General features: G+C 46.5%; 1 protein-coding gene across 1 annotated transcript in view; it reads right to left on the reverse strand.

Moving 5' to 3' along the window:
* Positions 1-1129: 1129 nt before the first annotated feature.
* The window catches only part of LOC119397443 (multidrug resistance protein mrp-7-like), a 207489-nt gene continuing 189667 nt past the window's right edge, over positions 1130-18951 (reverse strand). The window contains exons 4-5 of the mRNA XM_037664868.2: positions 2911-3105; positions 1130-1274 (exon numbers count right to left, since the gene is read on the reverse strand). Of these exons, the coding sequence (XP_037520796.2) occupies positions 1130-1274; positions 2911-3105 (340 nt within the window). The remainder of the gene's footprint in view (positions 1275-2910; positions 3106-18951) is intronic.

The following is an 18951-nucleotide window of genomic DNA, read 5'->3' on the forward strand; positions in this document are numbered from 1 at the left end:
CCACTAGTGCGAGGCTGCCTTAATTTTTTTACAACTTAGAGACGAAGATTCCAATGAAGAAAATTATTAAAATGAAAGGTACCGGGAATTATCAACAGCAATGCATACATGTAGTATAACATAATTAGCAAAAATAGGCCATAATGAATTTTGTCTCCTGACCTAAGCCCGGCGTTGTGCCCCTTGCGAGTTGAGTTAAACAGTGGGAGGCCTTCCAGTAAAAACAAAAACGTAATGTCACAAGCTGTCTCCGGCACATGGCCCATCACCACATTTTATTTTTCCTAAGCATGAAGCTATGCATCTTAAGAAAGCATCGCCAACAGTTCGTTTATTCACTATGAAAAGCGTTGTTTAGAATTAGACATTGTGAAATTCTCAAGTAATTATGTCATGTGTTATGGTGTCCGTGGGCACGCGACCAAGCGCACCAACGTGAGCTGGCTCCTCGCTACCAGCCACCGAGCGGCGTCCATGGCCGCCGACGTGTCAGCCGAAAAGGAACGGCAGCCATCTAACCTCAGCAATTATTGGCATCTGCAGTTGCACGCAGAACTGTGTCGTGCGTTTGTGCAAGTGAAGGCCCTGATCTACGTCAGTGCCATAGCCTTCTCTGCAGTGGCTCTACCGGCTCTTCTAGAGAGACACAGTATTCCCACCGATGCTATCTCCTTTAGTTGATGCTACTTGAGCGTTTATGCAAAAAAAATTAAGAGCGCCTACGTCAAGTTAATCAGCGTACCAATGCACTTTCGATAAAGAAACACTCGCTCGATCATAGTGCTTTTACCAAAGTGCTTTACCAACCCATGCAGGTCGTATGTGCATTGCACATTTGTTATATAAATTGCGTCCCTTTCTCCTACAGCGCCCTTGCATAGTACGTGCTGGGCAAGCACCCGCTCGAGCTGTTTCTACCACTCGCACCTGTGTCCATGTCTGTTTTAGAATACTTAATGTGCTTTTACGTGAAATCTATAAGAGATCATAACGCAAGAGCAGTACTTTTAGCACGACAAAGGACAAGAATTTTGAATATTGTGCGTCATTTCTGCTCTCACGATGACGTAACTTCAGCTTAGCATGCAATGATAATCAAATTGAAATTATGTTTGCGTTCAAAAAAGCTTTATTTTGGTAATATGTTTGATATTCTTTTGTCTACGTCGATTCCAGCGCTGATAGAAATACTACGAAATGCTGAGCATGGGTCGGACAACAGGTCTTGTACACCCCCAGTCTCCAGTACTCGACCGTCTCCCATGAAGACGACCCTGCATTACGGCAATAATTAGCACACGTTATTGTAATTTGTTATCCTCACGAACAAGCGATTGATGTATGTCAATTAGAAAAGCACGGAGGAAAAAGAGGCTTTTCGCTATCACTACGGATCCTTGTTTAACAATACAAATGGCAGCAAAGCAAAGGGCTCGTACACTTATAAAGCATATAACTATGTACAATCGCAAGGTCAGCCAATGCCTTTTGTTGCCTTGCATGAACAAAACCTCTAAATAGCTAGGGTAGCATTCGCCAGGTAATGAAAACTGTTCTAGTATGCGGAGTGCCACGGAAGGGATTTATAAATTTTGCGTCTTTGAGTTTCTTTCCATTCGACCTCACACTGTAATCGGCTACCCTCTTAGTTAGCTAAGACTAAACTGATTGTCCCGGCGAACCATGGTTCCTGGTTTCAGTCCTACAATATGGAGAAATTTTTCTTTAACTACGCAGCCTTAATTTACTTTGATAAATTTGTGTGGCTTTCCTTTGCAACTCCGTGGTAAATTTGGGAGGATGTAAATTTTTACCTTTCAACCGTTGAACTCGCGCCATTCATATCGTGCTTTGTACTGAGAGCAGTGAATTTGTCTCAGAAGTCGTGGAACGTGCATCCAGCAGCCTGTCAGCGTTCTTACTCTCTTTACTAACTGTGGCACGTGGATTTCGCTGACATTTTCAGTTGGTATGCAGTCAAAGAACGTAGACAACGGGAACTGTGAACGACTGTAGTCGCATTCAGTTATGCAGCGCACCAGAAATGTCAGCCCAGAATTGGAGGCGCCCTGTACTTTTCTAATGTGAAAGATCAACAAGAGCGTCGTGCCTGCTTTTGTGGTTTGGTGCTGTAATCTCCCAATATGACACGCCAGTGTAGCCATAACTACACCCATGCAAATTGGTTACAGCAAGGGAAACTCAACGATGAACTTTTACGCACAGTTTTTCTAGCGGCCAAATATTCGTCTCCACGCGTCGGGAAACAATGGATTGTTAGTGTGTTCTGCTATAGGGCCCAATACCTCGAGAAGCTCTATCTACTGCCTGTATTGTGTGGATGTTTCGGACACCAAGTTCTAAAGCCTCACTCAAGACGACCGATTTTGACACCTGCGTGCGACTTAAACCCGTCGCCACAAAGAATTCACGTCTGCTTGCATTGCTACTTTGCTACTGCCACGCAAAATAAGCTGACGTCCTGTTCTTGCCCATCCGATTGGTTCAGAGGTTTGCGACTGCAAAATGGAGCAGCGAGCAACTGGGCGAAAGTTGTCGTTTGCGACCAAAGCCACCATTTGCGACAACTTGGTCGCGCAACCAGTGCTAGTCGCAGATGATAACTAGCCTTAAAGTTGCGTTCTGGACAATCTCCAAACAAATAATAAGCAACCGTAACGACCCCCTCGCTGACCCCAACCAATCATTCTAGCAGGATGCTAACTCAGGGTTTCGAGGCACGACGCTCACTGGAAACGCAAGGCGTACCGAGCGCACTGGCAGCCTGTAAGGTACATGAGCAGTCAAACGCTTAGTTTATTTCTCCACCACATTATCGCCGCTTCTCCGTGACGTTGCCTAATATGAATTATGTTCAATGCTAGTAAAGTAGTCCACGTCGTGTCTCACCTGTCGTAATCCAGTATGGTGTCGATGCGGTGCGCTATCGTAATAATGGTGCAGTGCGAGAAGCTTTCCCTCAAACTCGCCTGCACCCTTCGCTCTGTGTCCGAGTCCATCTGGGAGGTGGCTTCGTCCAGCACCAGGATTCTTGTGGCTCGCAGAAGGGCACGAGCGAGCGCCACCAGCTGTCTCTGTCCGGCACTGAAAGTCATCGACGAAAAAAAAAAAAGAAACCTGAGTTCTTATAAATAAAAGTTTCAATATCCTAATAGTTGGTAAAGTGGTTGCTTGGGCGAGTTGGCACGACATACCTCACATAAAAAACAGCGCTAAAAAACGGCGGACGTCTGTGTCATTTCTCTTGTCCGCGGTTTTTTAGCGCTGTTTATTATGTGAACTAACAGTTGGACTTTCGAAGGCTATCTACAGATTTTTAGTGCACAAATGTCCCCTTCAGGACGAAAAATGCGTATTATAGATTGATGGTATTGATCATAATAATATTATTAATCCTAATAATATATTAAATGCTTCCCTTCTGTAACCTTTCTGACTGACTTTTAAGAACATAATTTAATTGAAATTTGTTATGTAGTTTTTCCATGTCTGTGATTTTCCCTAATTCTATGTTCTGTGAAAAGCAGTGGCGGGCGTGACAGAGAGCGCGAACACATCTGTATATCTTGTAATAAAAATTAAAAAGAAAGCATATTGATATTCATGTTCTCTGCGGCGATTTTATATTGATATCATCCTATACATTTCTTAGGATTCACTTAAAGCTATGATAGTATTTTCTCAAGTATGGGGGCCAAATACAGTTTGCCTTAGCTATTTATTTGAAGCTTAAGCAACTTCACAAGGTCCAGGCAACGTTCGTCGATAGGAGGACGTACTTTCCACTAACCTCAGGGTTTGTCCTTTCTGAGACACGCAGAATAACAGCCCTTCAGGGTTCTTTTCGACGAAGTCGCTTAGGTGGACGTTTCGGAGAACTCTCCAGAGAACCTCATCTGAATGGCTTCCTTGTGGATCCAAGTTTTCCCTTAACGTCCCAGTAAACATGGAGTAGTCCTAAATGAAATTTAAGCGTATGGTCACGTGGCTGTCACGATGAAGAAGACGGGTATCGTGCTGTTGGAAACGAAACTCTTTATTGGGATAACTTGTGCCTAGTAAAGGAAGTAATAATATCTGGGGTTTAACGTCCCAAAACCACGTTATGATTATGAGAGACGCCGTAGTGGAGGGTTTCGGAAATTTCGACCACCTGGGGTTCTTTAACGTGCACCTAAATCTAAGTACACGGGCCTCAGACATTTTCGCCTCCATCGAAAATGCAGCCGCCGCGGCTGGGATTCGATCCCGCGACCTTCGGGTCAGCAGTCGAGCGCCATAACCACTAGACCACCGTGGCGGGGCCAGTAGTGAAGGAAGTAGCACTCACTGTACGAGCGAGTAACACTCATAATTAGGGGTGTGCGAATATCAAATTTTTCGAATACGAATCGAATACGAATATCCACCTTCGAATATCGAATCGAATATCGAATATCAAAGGAAAAATGCCTCCACAGTAACGATATTTTATTTAACATGCAGCTATTTGAAAAAAAAAAAGAAACATTAACAGCCTGACCGGCAACACACCATACACTGCTATCACCAGAACACAATGTCCAGGCTAGCACAATGCACATCACAACACAAGCAAATATCACGGCACAATGAAAATAATGACTACATGTTATCATGAAGAAATATGAGTTGCTCCACATGATCAGGCAGCAGGCGCTCCCTTGTAACAGAGACACCCCCCCCCCCTTTCCACTGAAAAGGCACGCTCGCTTGGAACAGAAGTGGCTGGTATAGTTACATGGGGCAAAGCTTTGCCAGACTAGGGTATCTGAAGGTGCCTACAGTCCGCCACCAGTCACACGGGTCACTGTCTTTCTTCAGAAGTGGTCCCGCATAGTGAACGAGTGGTAGTGCGGCACGTTACGGCCGCATAATATTAAAAATGTACGTTTACATGATCGCCAACAGCGCTGCACGTCGGAGATGCACCAGCAATAAATCATACGTATTGGGGCGCTCATCGCAGGCAGATATCGTGCCTCCGTGTACTTACGATGTTTATCGCTCCTCTCGGCAACGTTTTTAGCGATACGAACGCAGCAGAAATGTGGAAGACGAGTTATTTTATGCATGATAATCGAATCGCATATTCGAATTTTTCAAATATACGGAATTATCGAATACACGATTTTCGAATGGAATACGAATATTTCGAATGTAATATTCGACGAATATTCGAAACTTTCGAATATTCGCACACCCCTACTCATAATGCAACGATAGCGGCGAGTACAGTCATCGAGTACAGCCGTGATCTTCCGTGAAACGCGTCAACTTTCATATATACTTGATCGAACCTTCAGTCGTTATCGCTGGGTCTAGCCATAGTTCCAGGTTAAGCTCGTCTGATCGCGTCGTGCACGCAATTTTATCAGAAGTCTCTAAACCAACTGAGAAGGTTATCATGCCTTCTGGCATGACCTGCGCCAAGTGGTAACACGTGTAACAGTTTTTGTTGGGCAAGCCCGGTCACGAGAAAAGAAAGTAGCACTCGTGGCGATATTAGGTCAACTGGATTTGTTGAATGGCGTTGATGAGCCTGGTTAAGGGACGCCAAAAAGAATACTGAACTTGGCTGAATTTTTAAATTTTTGTTCCAGAGCAGCGAAACAGCTATTGTCACTTCACTAGCCATAAATCGTCAGAACGCCATGTATTCGGGCATCGTCCTGCTTAGGTCTATTGCTAATCGCTTGGCTGTCAAGGATAACTGCATTGTATTCGAAACGAGCCAATACTCAACTAAGTTTTGGGAACGTTTGCGATGTCGCAGTGATTCCACTCCTGCGCCAACTGCGCCAAAGTGCGCCAAATTGTATTTACTGCGCCATCCTGATAATATCGACGAAATTTACGCCAAACTGCGCCAAAGTCTCGGGTTTGGGGGCGTCTATCACCGGCAATCGCACCGCCGGCGCGTCAGAACATGTGCAGCTTGATCTTGGGGCTGCCAATAAAGTCGCAATCATGGACCAAGAATTATTCCGCTGAATAAATAGCGCTCGCGCGTGCGTTCCGAGTAAGCCACGATGCCATGCACGGTGCTGACGCAGCTTCTGTTCTGCAAGTCGGCTGAACAGCAAAACGCGCGCTCCGCAGAGGCTCGTGACGTCTAGGCCTATCGGTAGCGAGAAAGTGCGACGACGATTCATCGGCGGACGTCGTCTGTTCCAGAAACGCTGCTGATAGCTCGTTTCAAGCGTCGCACGGCACATAAGGAAAGCAATGTTCAGTAATAACTACATGAGTGCCGCTAAAATGTCTGTCACTTCTGTTTCCGGACATCGCGGAATGAAATCTTGGATCGCTCGCAGTGGATATATGGGACAATATCGAATTTTCCTTGCTTCGCGTTTATGGAAGAGCACGCGAACGGTGGAAACGCGTTGACACTTTTCCTCAGATATACTTTATCCATGGATCTTCATCCAGAACAGCTTTTTCGTAATTCTTTCCGCCAGCACGTCCGAGTTTGTAATCACTCTGCGGTAAATACCCCCTAAAAAGCCCTGCCCTTTCGAGCTCACGTGCTAAGGTTCCAATTCGAATTTTTTGCTTGCTTTTCTTTTAAAAAAAATCCCCCACACCTCCCCGAAGGGGATCGTGAGGAAATTCGAATGCATTTGGGTGCACCCGATGAGTGTGCGATTAATTAATAAAGAGAGACGAGAGTGTGCACGTAGAGGCGTAATGCTCGAGTTGCATTGTGTTACACTTCGTCCTAGTGGTATCGTTGCCGCGAGAGATTCGACTTCACCGACTTCTGTCGCTATCAAGACACCAAAGCGCGCGCTCCCTGCATGATATATATAGGCCCGAGCGCGGAGAGGAGCGCCCGAGCTCTCTCTCCGCCGAGCGAGCTCCGCAATGCGAGCGCCCTCACCGGGTACACTCTTCCTCTTCCTTAACCTCCGCTGCTCCGCGATGCGAGTACTATCACACGCCCGCGCGCTCCTCCTCTCCCTTACCCTCCGCTGCTCCGCGATGCGAGTGCTATCACACGCCCGTGCGCTCCTCCTCTCCCTTACCCTCCGCCGCTCACCACCTGCTCCGGTTGCTAGGCGCGGCGCAGCTGTTGCTAGCGGCGAGGAGGAGCGCGCGCCGGTGTGCGCCTGTGCGCACGCCGGCCAGGGACGCAGGACAACCCCCGACTAAGAAATGCATTCGCATTTAAAATGTCATCTCATTAGTAAAATCATATCTCCTGGTCGGAGCAGCCGCAAATGCGCAGCTGTCAGTAGCGGGCCCGTCGCTGACGGCCCACAGTGAAGCGGCTACGCCATGTTACACGTCCGCCCCTCGCTTTCGGGGTCCAATAGCTAATGGTTAAAAAAACCCAGTTTCGCTTAAGAGCGATGCAATGAATGCGATACCAAAAAATTGTATTGTGAAACGAAGTAAGACTAGCAGCTAACTCTTTTGGATCCGATCTCGCGTAACTCAACAAAACACTGGTTTAAGGGAATATGGCCCTCCAGGAACCGAAGCGTTTTCTTGCTCGGAGTTCTCTAAACGCGAAGTAAGCGTTGAGAGCACAGCAAGTTTACGAGCCGTCTCCTGATGCCTCGAGATAGCGCGCGCGCAAGCGACTGCGCCCTTCGAACGATGCGGCCCCCCTCATCCGCTCCCCTGGCGTCCCTTCATGCTCCTTACGAAAGACGGGCGGGGCGTTTCCTCTCTGTTTGATGAGCAATCGACGGCAGGCACGCACGCGGGAAGATGTTATCTCATGCGCTGTCCGGGCGGCAGAGACAGACGGCCGGCTAGTTTAATCTCCGCTTCAGCCGCGTTCGTCGCCAGCGCTCGCGAGCTTTTACCCGCGGCTAGAATGCGCGTGGTGATGTTATTAATTTGGACTTTGTACGGAAAATTACGGCAACGGCGACGACAAAAATCTGCCGAGAGTGTCCATATAATTGCTATCGCAAGGGTCAATGTACGGGGCAGATTTTGCGCCCCCCCCCCCTCTTAGGTGATTAGGGGGGGGGGGCGCCCTCCCCTGCCCCTGTGCGCACGCCTATGCTCCTGAGATGATTTTTTATGAGATTTGCAATGAATCGAAATATTTCTAGCCTTCATAAGAGCCCCATAATAATACTCAGGTGCTTGAATGTTAATGCAATATGCTTCTGTATTGCACTCCAGGATGTAAAATTCGCTGCTCCAAAGTGCTCCCAGATGCAAAATTATCTGCTCCAAAGTGCTCCAAGATGAAAATTTTGCTGCTCCAAAGTGCTCCAAAACGGAAATTCTGCTGCTCAAAAAATTGCTCCAAATCAGAAGTCCTCGGTAGCATCACTGATGTCGCAACAGCTCAAATACCAAAATTCTCTTTGAAACCTGGGATCTTTAGGATATAATTTGAAATGTGGCTACCAAACTACGTGACGAAGCCGCTTTTCACTAACTAAAACATACCCCCATAGCTTCATGCGTTTGACAGCTGAGAGGTGAGCTATGGCTTTCAAACTATGTCAACCGCGGAGAAATGTCAGTCTATCATGAATGTACGTGCTTATCGGAATATGCCCCCGCTGGCAATTCAATTCAGATGTACAATTCTGGAAAATGTGACATTCCGCCATAATGTGTTATTAATTCATTCGAGTGACTCAAATAGGCATGTCAAAAAGACAGGGTGTGCAAACACGGACACAAGAGAGAAGTCAAGACACCGCAAACGCCGACTAACAACTGAAAAGGCGCACATCAGCGGAAAAGAAGGTAGACACAAAACTGATGTGGAAATGCCCATGCAATATGCTGTTTTAACATGGATACCTCTTAATTAGCTCAGCTCTTTGTTATTCAAATAAAGCATTACAGCTCATCGATGCAACGCAAAGCAGGATTGTAAAGTAAAATGTGCGCAATGCCTCCTTAGAGACTAATAAGAGAAGACTAATAAGAGAAGTCCGCATGTCGAAACGATGGCTCCAGCGACAACCCGTGTTCACGAATTTATCATAAAATAGGGGAGAAGTATGTGAAGGATAGTCTGAGTGTTAGTGAATAATTTCCTGGTGCAATGATATTAAATTAACTGAACTAACCGCTCTCACCGGAAGCAGGTCATTTTAATAATCTGAGGAGGTTGACGACAGGAGCGCTGATGCTAGGGTGTGGGGACGACAAATTCCACGTTGGTTATTGATACGAGTTGATGTTATGCGAGTGACTTACGGACAGAGAGATAACGAAGCTTTATTTTTGACATGAATATGTTAAAGGCTGTTGTGTTTCTTGAAGTCTGCAGTAGTCTTCTACAACAAATTAAAGGGCACCAATATTTCTTCTTCGCAGCGTCCTCAGTTACTAGAACCCTAATCATGGTAAGTCCACGTTCGTTTCCTGCGCGTCTACAAGGAGCTCCTACAGAAAGGTAAGCGATTTTTGTAAGACTGCTACATTTATGGAAATTCGATTACTGAACAGCTATACTTTTCGTAGGTGTAGGCAGGCGTGCGATGGCAGCAAATGATTTCGCAAAAGGCAGGAAAATTTAAACGAGGGCAGGATTTAATCGAGTTGCGATGTTTTATAGCTATGGCATCACTGCACAGCGATTACTGACAGGATGGACAACAAACAAATCAGCAGACATCAGTTTTGCTTAGGCTCGATTTAATGCACTTTTACGTGCGATTATTATGCAGAACTTCTCCTACTCACTCACCTGGGGGATGACGCTGATTGCGGTACGAAGGCGATTCAATGGAACTGTGTTTATATCTATTCCGTCAATGGTGACCACTCCCGACGTTCGCTGAATCATGCGCAGAAGTGCTAGGACCAGCGATGACTTCCCGGCTCCAGTACTCCCCACCACAGCCAACTGCGAACGTGTGCAAACTCATAAACTAAGGGAGCTTGGCACGTATCACCGTTGCTAAGTGCCTGTAGCGTTGCCAATGCGAAGCACAATATAACCGGCATGCTTCTTTTCAGTTTTGGTATGATTTAGTTTGCAGCGAAATAAAACAAATATTGTGTGCTTAAGCTAATGTAGCTGCATAATAAACTGCTCTAGAGGTTAAATATTCATCGGCAGACCTCCCTATTGTGACGTGCCTATGCGCACTGCCTATAGTTTTCGGGCGTTCAGCCCCACATAATGGTTAGGAAAGCACAATTATGTTTTTTATGGTCGCATGCCGACTAATGTTATCAATTTTCATCTAATAAAATCTCGGCAGTTGGATTTAGTAATTTGCTGTAGGTACAGGTACAGGCCGCATTATCACGAGACACTAGGGCCGTAGATGCCACATATCCATATGGACGTACCTTCTGTCCCGCCTCTGCTACAAAGGAGACACCTTTGAGCGTGTCTTCGGCGATTCCTGGACGATAGGACGCGCTGAAGTTCTCGAAGCTCACGACTCCTTTACTGGGCCAAGAGTCATCGTAGGGTTGAACGAAAATCCTAGGACCTCCTTGCTTTGTGTGACCGACAAAATCCTTTTGTTTTGAAAGAACTTCCTGCAGGAAAGGAAATTGGTACATTACTCGCACAAAACGCATGTTCTGAAATAAGCTTGATAGCGGCACACTAATCTTAACCTCAATAAGAATAGCGGTGTTGACTCGCGTTTGTCGTTCTATCGCTTCAACCGTCCTTCCTTGCCTTTCTATCCGAACTTCAGTGCTTCACGCTGCACATTGTACGCCATGAATCTCGACCTTAAATGTATTCGCTTTCATTAGCTTGTTGCAGACAGCGTTCTTTGTTAGGGATTGTCGGGGAGCATAGTAAAAGGCAGCTAAACCTCATGTTTGGCGGCGCAGCAGCAGCGCCGTCCGCCACCCTAGCGAAAAAAGATCAAACCTTCGGTCGCTAGGGGCGGTCGCGAAAAGCAGATGTGCTTTTCTGGGCTTTTATCCCGCCATGGCTTACGCTCGCCTCTCATTGCGGGGATCTGACATATAACACTGCTGCGTCATGAACTATGATAACAGTGTGGAGAATACGAAAGGACGGAAAACAGCCTAGTGGGTTTTAACGGTTCCCATGCGAGTTGTACGAGACGCTGAGGTGTAAAACGTGGATTGCAGCAGTTCTTGTGATGCTTCCGTGATCCAGCTTGCCGTGATTTCTGTCGTATATGTAATCATAGCTTATTAATGTGAAAGCCTTAGATGCCTCATCAAATGTGAAAAGTGACCATCGATATCGGCAGCGTCGGCGTCACCAAGAACGGAGCGAAAAATTATCGTGTGATGACGTCATTAAAAAATTCATAAAAAGAATAAAAACATGGCTTTCGCCTTCGAGTCGTCTAAGGCAAATACACAGTGGAACGTGCGATTTTTAACAAATTGGTGTAATGATCTTGTTCACTTGTCCGACCCTTTATTAAGTCGTCTTGTTTGACTTGGTGTTTATGGTCTTGTCTGTCTTGCTGCACAAAACGCCAAGCCTTTCGTGCACCAAGACAGAAAATACTATAAACACCACGCCAGATAACACGGCGTATGTCACGAAACGGACACTGCCATACAAAGACTCAAGTACCGTGCTGCTCAAAGGAGAAACTTTCAGTGAAAGCAGCATACGCTGTATTCAAAATGGACTTACTGAACAGACATTTTGGATTTACTTGCAGGGTGTGTGATCGGCTATGGATCGAAGTATGCTAAAGGGCTTCGCTGGTCATGCACCGTGACAGAGTGAAATGGCTCACAATTTTTTTATGAATGGGGCAACAGTGCTCACATGAAATTGTCCACCAATTGCCTCTGAGACTTGTCCTTTGGTTCGCCTTACTGTTGAGGCTTGGTAATCCGAGATTTTCCCTCGTTTGGTTAACTTGTAGGCAAGCAGCAGCTGTATGTTGGTTCTGTACGTTAATACCGACCGTGCACGCGTACGTGACCGCTGTCGCTTTCATTAAACTTAGGCCAATCGCTCTGTAAAGACAGCCGAAGTAACACTAAGATTTGCTTAGAAAACGCATCATCAGGCGTTTTTATAACGTACCAATCTCAATCACCGCAATAGCAAGTACTAGCAACTATGCTATGTGATCCAGCCCGCACCTCAGCAAATGGCTCAAACGCAAATATCCACCCATTCTCTAGCCCATCAATGCATTCAAAACCGAATCAACACTTTTTTTGTGCTGAAGGGATCAGATTTAGTGCGCAATTTATCTTAAATGGAAACACGGCTTTGGCCACTGCCTACCTCCAATTCACATTATAAACACATGCTCCACATTTTCTTTTTCTAATGTGTCTCATTTCAGACCGATTGCGCATTGATATTCCTGGATTACGCTATCTACACCTCATCACATCCAGCTGTTGTGGCGAAGCATAGCTAAGCTTGAGCGCGAATTCACATTGAAAAAAAAAAACTAAATGGTTATTTTTCTTTGTCGTGATACCTATTAACGAAGCGTTTGTATTGCATACGTACCTTTTCCAAAGGCAACTCAGTATATTCTAGCGCCCTCTGGAAAGCCGCCTCACCCAGAGCGTTCCAGAATCCGCCGAGGAAAACCACCACCATAGCAAACGGAACCTGCAAAGACAGTCCAGCAAAGTAAGTATTTAATCAGAGCAGGTGCCATTACAATCTTTTTCAACACGCTGGTCCTTATGTAATCGACTTTCTTCTGTCCGAAGAGTCAAGGTACAGAAAAGCAAAACTGAATTTAAGGCAATCGTTATCACTTCGTTCTCATATCGTAAAGCAAGCTTGGCAAACTTGAAGATGAAAAATTGGCCGCGTATCTGCGTGCTTCGCTGCAAATGTCGTCTAAAGACGATAGAAGAGGCGCTGCGTGAGATATGGACGTCATCTGGCAATACGTCGGGAAACATGAGTGCTGTGTTGCGGGCTGGTAGTCCCGGCGCAGCAGCAGGCGAAGACCGGCGGTGACCAACGCGACCGGCGGGGACGCCAGCCAGCCCGAACACGCGGTTTGGCGCGAAGCGCCGAAGCAGAAGAAACGTCCGCACTCAACGAGTACTCTCCACACACTCTTCTATATTCACGTCGCCTGGCTAAAACAGGAATGCCAGAGCGGCGCCCCATGGCATTCGTACAGTGCAATACAGAACCGAAACCGAAACACAACAATGAACTCGTGCAGGGGGCACGGGGGAAGTCAAGTTTAACGCGCAGTCGCATTTTCAGCGCAGCTTAAGAAACTAGGGTCTTTAGAATTACGTATGTATGCCCTTTCTATTAAAGGAACACACCACCTAATACTTACCTAATCATGTTGCGCCTCAAATATGCGTAATGTCTGCTTTTTGGTCGACAATGTATGCCCTTTCTATTAAAGGAACACACCACCTAATACTTACCTAATCATGTTGCGCCTCAAATATGCGTAATGTCTGCTTTTTGGTCGACAATGTATGCCCTTTCTATTAAAGGAACACACCACCTAATACTTACCTAATCATGCTGCGCCTCAAATATGCGTAATGTCTGCTTTTTGGTCGACAATGTATGCCCTTTCTATTAAAGGAACACACCACCTAATACTTACCTAATCATGTTGCGCCTCAAATATGCGTAATGTCTGCTTTTTGGTCGACAATGTATGCCCTTTCTATTAAAGGAACACACCACCTAATACTTACCTAATCTTGTTGCGCCTCAAATATGCGTAATGTCTGCTTTTTGGTCGACAATGTACACAAGTATGAACCTAGTCAGCCGTTCAAGATGGCTGGCCCTTGGGCAAGTGGTTCAACTTTGGCCGAGTGGTTGAACCGAGGGACGTGCCGACAAACAGAAAGGCAGAAAGACAGACCAAAATTTGTCCGTTTAGGTATCCCAAGAAAGATTATCGTCTTTAAAAGAAAAAACGCCGGGCCTGCGCGAAAAGCGCAGCACAGTCACAGCGAAAGCTGGACAGCATTTCTAGAGCACTTACACTCTCTTGTGGCTACTAATACAAGTACAGCGGTGAGCACTGTTAGGGTGAACACGCGAGCGCGTGGCCGACGGCACTACCAGCGCCGCGTAACAGCCATCGTTGGAAAGTGCTTCGCGATACACTCTTTCCACCACGCGCACTGCGTCATAGATATGCTTGTTGGGGATACGCTTGTGTGCGCGCGGTGGAAAGAGTATTTCGTAGAACGCATGATGCGCATGCGCAATGTTTCCACCGATGACCGTTACGCGGCGCCGACAGTGCTGTCGGCCACGCGCTCGCGTGTTCACCCTAAGAGTGCTCACCGCTGTACATTAGCACCGTACCCACTACGCCCCAAATCATAATTTTTGGGAAGCACCCACCACGACATTATTCGTTATTATTGCGATAGCAATTATATGGACAGTCTCGGCTGGAAAATGTCCGTCCCCGTCGCCGTCATTCACCGTATATGTATAAGTATGTATATATATAGAAAGGCGACAAAGAAAAATAATTAAAAAATTCTTTCCGACGCGCGGAATCGAACGGGCGACCTCTCGCTTTGCAGCCCGCCACGTTAGACGTTAGGCCACGACAGCACCGTCTCTCAGCCTGCTACCGGCGAGCTATTTATATACACCATGTAATTCAGCATGCTTTCTTAGTGGCCGCATAGATGGCGCGACGTGCGCGCGTGTTGCGCGCTTTAAAGATCGTCGCCCCGCCCCTGCGAACGCCGTTGCTGTTCGCTCTACAGGGCGTCGTCGCTTTCGTGCGCTTATCTCAAGGAAAAAAGGGGTGGCCGGTGGGGTGCTTCGCTTCGCTCGCTGCAGCGGCCGCGTTTGCGAAAGGAGCGCGCTTTTCAAACTGAAATAAGTAACAACTGTGACACTTAGTTCGCGCTCGTCTTGTGTGTACCTGTTCGTTTGTTTCGTGCGTCCTGCTTTATGTTTGAGCAGTGCGCTTCAAGTGTCGACATGTGACGCATTAGTTCGCGCTCGTCCTGTGTGCGTTCTTTTCGTGCGTCCTTTGGGCTCGAGCGATGCGCTGGCAATTTCGAGCTGCTTTCCGTTCTTCACGTTACATTACAATTTATTGCTATCCCAATCATTGCTTCGCCGTCGCGGCGAAACTGTGACTTTTTCTGCGGAGAAGCGAGGTACCATCTGTGATGCATTATGTGCACTTTGTTATTGCGGTGGTTGATGATGCTGAAGAATTATGGCTGAGCCCTTTGTAATGGGTTGGAAGCTTTAAACGACCCACTAGTTACGTAATTCATATTGTGCGACGCCCGGTCGTTATTTAACTGTCCCACCACGATTTATAACATACGTTAACCGGAGAAACGGAGAGTGAGACAGCGAAGGAATTAACTTTATTGAAAGCCTGAGGAAATGGATCATGGGAGCCTTATGGGCTTCCTTGGCAACCAATAGAAGTGCACTTGCCAGGAACCCACTACACTATAAATCGTCATAATTTTTGTGAAGTAGGGAAGCAGCGACTATGCAATTTTTGTCATTCTGCGGAGAACCGTGGTACTCGCTAAACACCTGTAAGGCATTATGTGCACTTTGTTGATCCTGTGGCTGATGACGATGAAGAATTATCGTAGATGCCTTTGTAATGGGTTGGAAGCACTCAACAACCCACTCGTTGCGCAACCCACGCCCGCTTACAGAATTCGCGTTTGTGTGACGCCTGGTTGTTATTTTATTCTTCTACCACACTACATTACATATGTTAATGTGGTTCCTTCCCGGCATAAAGCCTGTATAGGGTCTTTTTGCAACGCAGTTTCAAGCACCGGCATGGCCCTGAGGTAGAACACTGGGCTCCCACGCAGAGGGCCCATGTTCGAACCTCGTACCATCCTGGAATTTTTTTCTTATTTCCCTTTTTTTAATTCGTGCGATAGTGCTTACGGACACCGGCGGCGACGGCGGCGGCGGACAACTACGGCGCCAAGAACGGCCGTTGAAATGATCTCATAACAGCTTTCGCTTTAAAACAAGTACGACGATTCCTCCTTCACCTCATTGAACTACCCACTGAGTATGGCCGGACTCTGTGGTAGCTTAACGTGGTAAGGTGTTGCGCTGCGAATGGCAAAGACGTGGGTTCAGTTCCTGTCGATGGTGGCACATTTCGAAGTCCGCAAAATGCAAGAACGCCCGCTTACTTAGGTTTAGTTTCCCGCTAAATAACTTCTGCTGGCCGAAATTAATCTGGAGTCCCTTACTATATCAACGGTGTGACTCATTATCACACCGTGATTTCGGCACGTAAAGCCCCGGAATTTGTATTTACGCTCTGCTTCATCAGCACCTCTCATGCTTGCAATTTTCGATGTAAACCACGGATGGTCCCCGCCACCGGCTATAGCTGTCCTTCATGCGAGTTGGCTCCGGCTGAAGCCTTTTCTACGCATTAGCGCTCGCTGGTGAACATCTCTGTGTATTGCATACAGTCGTATACAGCCCGTTTTCCCTCGGCGCTTACGGATATGCATGCTAGTTTGCTTGCTTCACTAGATGACTGAACGGTTCCCCACACACTCTACCGAAGCAGCGTCATATAGTAATGCCGACAGCTAAGTTCAAATGTTTTCCTTTTGGTCCTAATTTCACCCCACCCAGTGATCTCGCCCTGTGCATAATAGGCAGCGGCGCGAAGCTCAAAGGCTTTACGGTAGGAACATTTATCATTTCACCTAGCAAATGCTCGATTGCCTTATTTATCAGCTGCTGTCTGATTCAAAACCTGTGTGTATTGTGTGCGTCGCAAATAAGTCGTTCTTGAGAAGACGGCAACGCCTGCTGCAAGAATCTCCAATTTGTATGCCAATGCGAAATGAACAAAGAGGTGTAAGAATTTTCGAAGTATGCTAAGTTTCCTGCCACTTCCTGTCTTTTGGTACAAGGCCTTGAGCACTAAGTACAAAGCTTTCTTGGAGAGCGCTCAAAAGCAAATCAGTACACGACCTTCCGTAAGTGTGCATGCGTATGAACTAAGACGACAGAGCTGTACTGAAGTGACGTCTTAGATGAGTAGCCTACATATCCCTTCTTATTTGCTGTTTCCGTTGTTTAGGCAGATCACTGTGACACTGAGATGAGAAGCCGCCGTGGAAGACAGAGATTGTTAAGGCCACCGGCCAATAAGTTTCTGTGTCATATGATTACAGCTTACCGTAAATGCCGAAAGAAGAGACAGGCCAGACATCGCAGCAGAGCCGGGGTCCGCGTAGGCCGGTGCCACGATTATAGCTACGGTGAGTACTATGATTAACAGGGCGCATATGGCACTGATGAGGCGACCTATGGCGAAGCAGTAAACAAACATGTTGAACGACTCCAGGTACACAGTCAACATGCGTCGGAACCGAGCGCAGAACTGTTCCATGACCCCGTAGCAACGTATCAGGCCTACGCAATCGAGAGTCTCAGTCAGGTGCTGAAGCAGTCGAGACAATCGGGTGCTTTCGTAGAGGCGTCCGAGCATCGTCCCACGTATCAGGTAACGCTGAAAAAAAAAGGAAAACACGGGAAAAGAATAATTATATAGTGCGTCCTTATAAATGACCCTGCTCGTACTGCAAAAAAAAAGGCTACTGCAATCTCGTGCAGCACGACCACGCAGCACAACACACTAATATTGTTAATTTCTGATCATACCAGTATTTAACAGAGCTCCATGGAAATGGATTGTTGATTAGACCGTGTGAATCCGTTGTTTTTTGGCGAAATAAAAGATAAGATCACTAGTAACTCATCACAAGGCGCTAAGCATTAGCACTGCTTTCCAGCTTTCTTAAACCTTAAAAAATCGCGCGCAAAATATTTTGTAAACACGCTGTACACATGGTTCACAACTCGCTTCTAAATTGAAACGACTAAGCAGGCCTTTCCACGGTGCCAGCGCTTAGCAATACGTTTTGTTGGGCTAGTTGGTTCATGAATTCCGAAGGAAAAATTTGTAGCGCAGAGCAACACACGGACAGACAGAGAGGTAGTGCCAGTCCCGTCCTCTCTGCCTGTCCGTGTGTTGCTCGGCGCTACAATATTTTCCTTCACAACGCTCCTTGTTTGCACTAGACTCTCAATGTTCCATGTCCGATAAGCTTCAATAGCATGAGAAGTATACAAAACCGTGTAAATATTACTGTATACCTCTACAAGTGTTTGCCGTATGGTAAAACACGCATTTAGGAGATATATGTCTACGTTCTCAATGTGTGGTGGGTATTGCGCTAATGCCTTTGCTCGACAGACAGGACATTCCCATAAATATTTCATATGATCGTACTCTCATGAACTGCAGAACTGGTACCATGGTTGCGTAAACTGGTAAAATAGGATTCATGTACGGCTGTCAGACTCACGTATGCAATCGATTGGTACTATTCCCCATCAGGAATAAATTTTCCATAATAAACCTTTGTTTCTCGATAGACAGACCGCCATTTTGCAGAGTGTGCGCCAGTTCCCTGTCCGTAAATACGACAGCATGTGCTATAATGCGCTTCCAGAATTACCCAAACTTCGGGCTCGTCGAAAGTCCAAAACATCCTTGTAAGGAAACAAAGAGTAAACATGACAACACGTCAAGAGGCGAATACTGGCTCAGCTTTGAGATCGCTCCATTGGCTCATAATATTCCCCTCATTTAAATTTATCTCACGATACAATGACGAATTACCACTAAAACAGTGTGCGAGAAAACCGCAATCAAGATATCTGCTTAAGGAAGTGTGATTCAACGATAGAGATACAGAGCAGTCGAACTCACCATGTAAAATAATAACACGATTTCAGCACAAACGGTAAGGCCGAACACCAAAGGCACCTGGGTTCCAATCACGGCGAGGCGTGCGAACAGGTAGAGAATGTTCTGCACAAGCTGCTTGGAGAACACAAATACACGAGTATCGTTCATTTCAAGGTCCACAGAAAAACGATTGAAGATGCGGCCTCTCGGGGTTGCGTCGAAAAAAGACAGCGCACTGCCGGCGACGCAGTCC

The sequence above is a fragment of the Rhipicephalus sanguineus genome, chromosome 6 (genome assembly GCF_013339695.2).
Source record: "Rhipicephalus sanguineus isolate Rsan-2018 chromosome 6, BIME_Rsan_1.4, whole genome shotgun sequence".
In the NCBI taxonomy this organism is placed as follows: domain Eukaryota; kingdom Metazoa; phylum Arthropoda; class Arachnida; order Ixodida; family Ixodidae; genus Rhipicephalus; species Rhipicephalus sanguineus.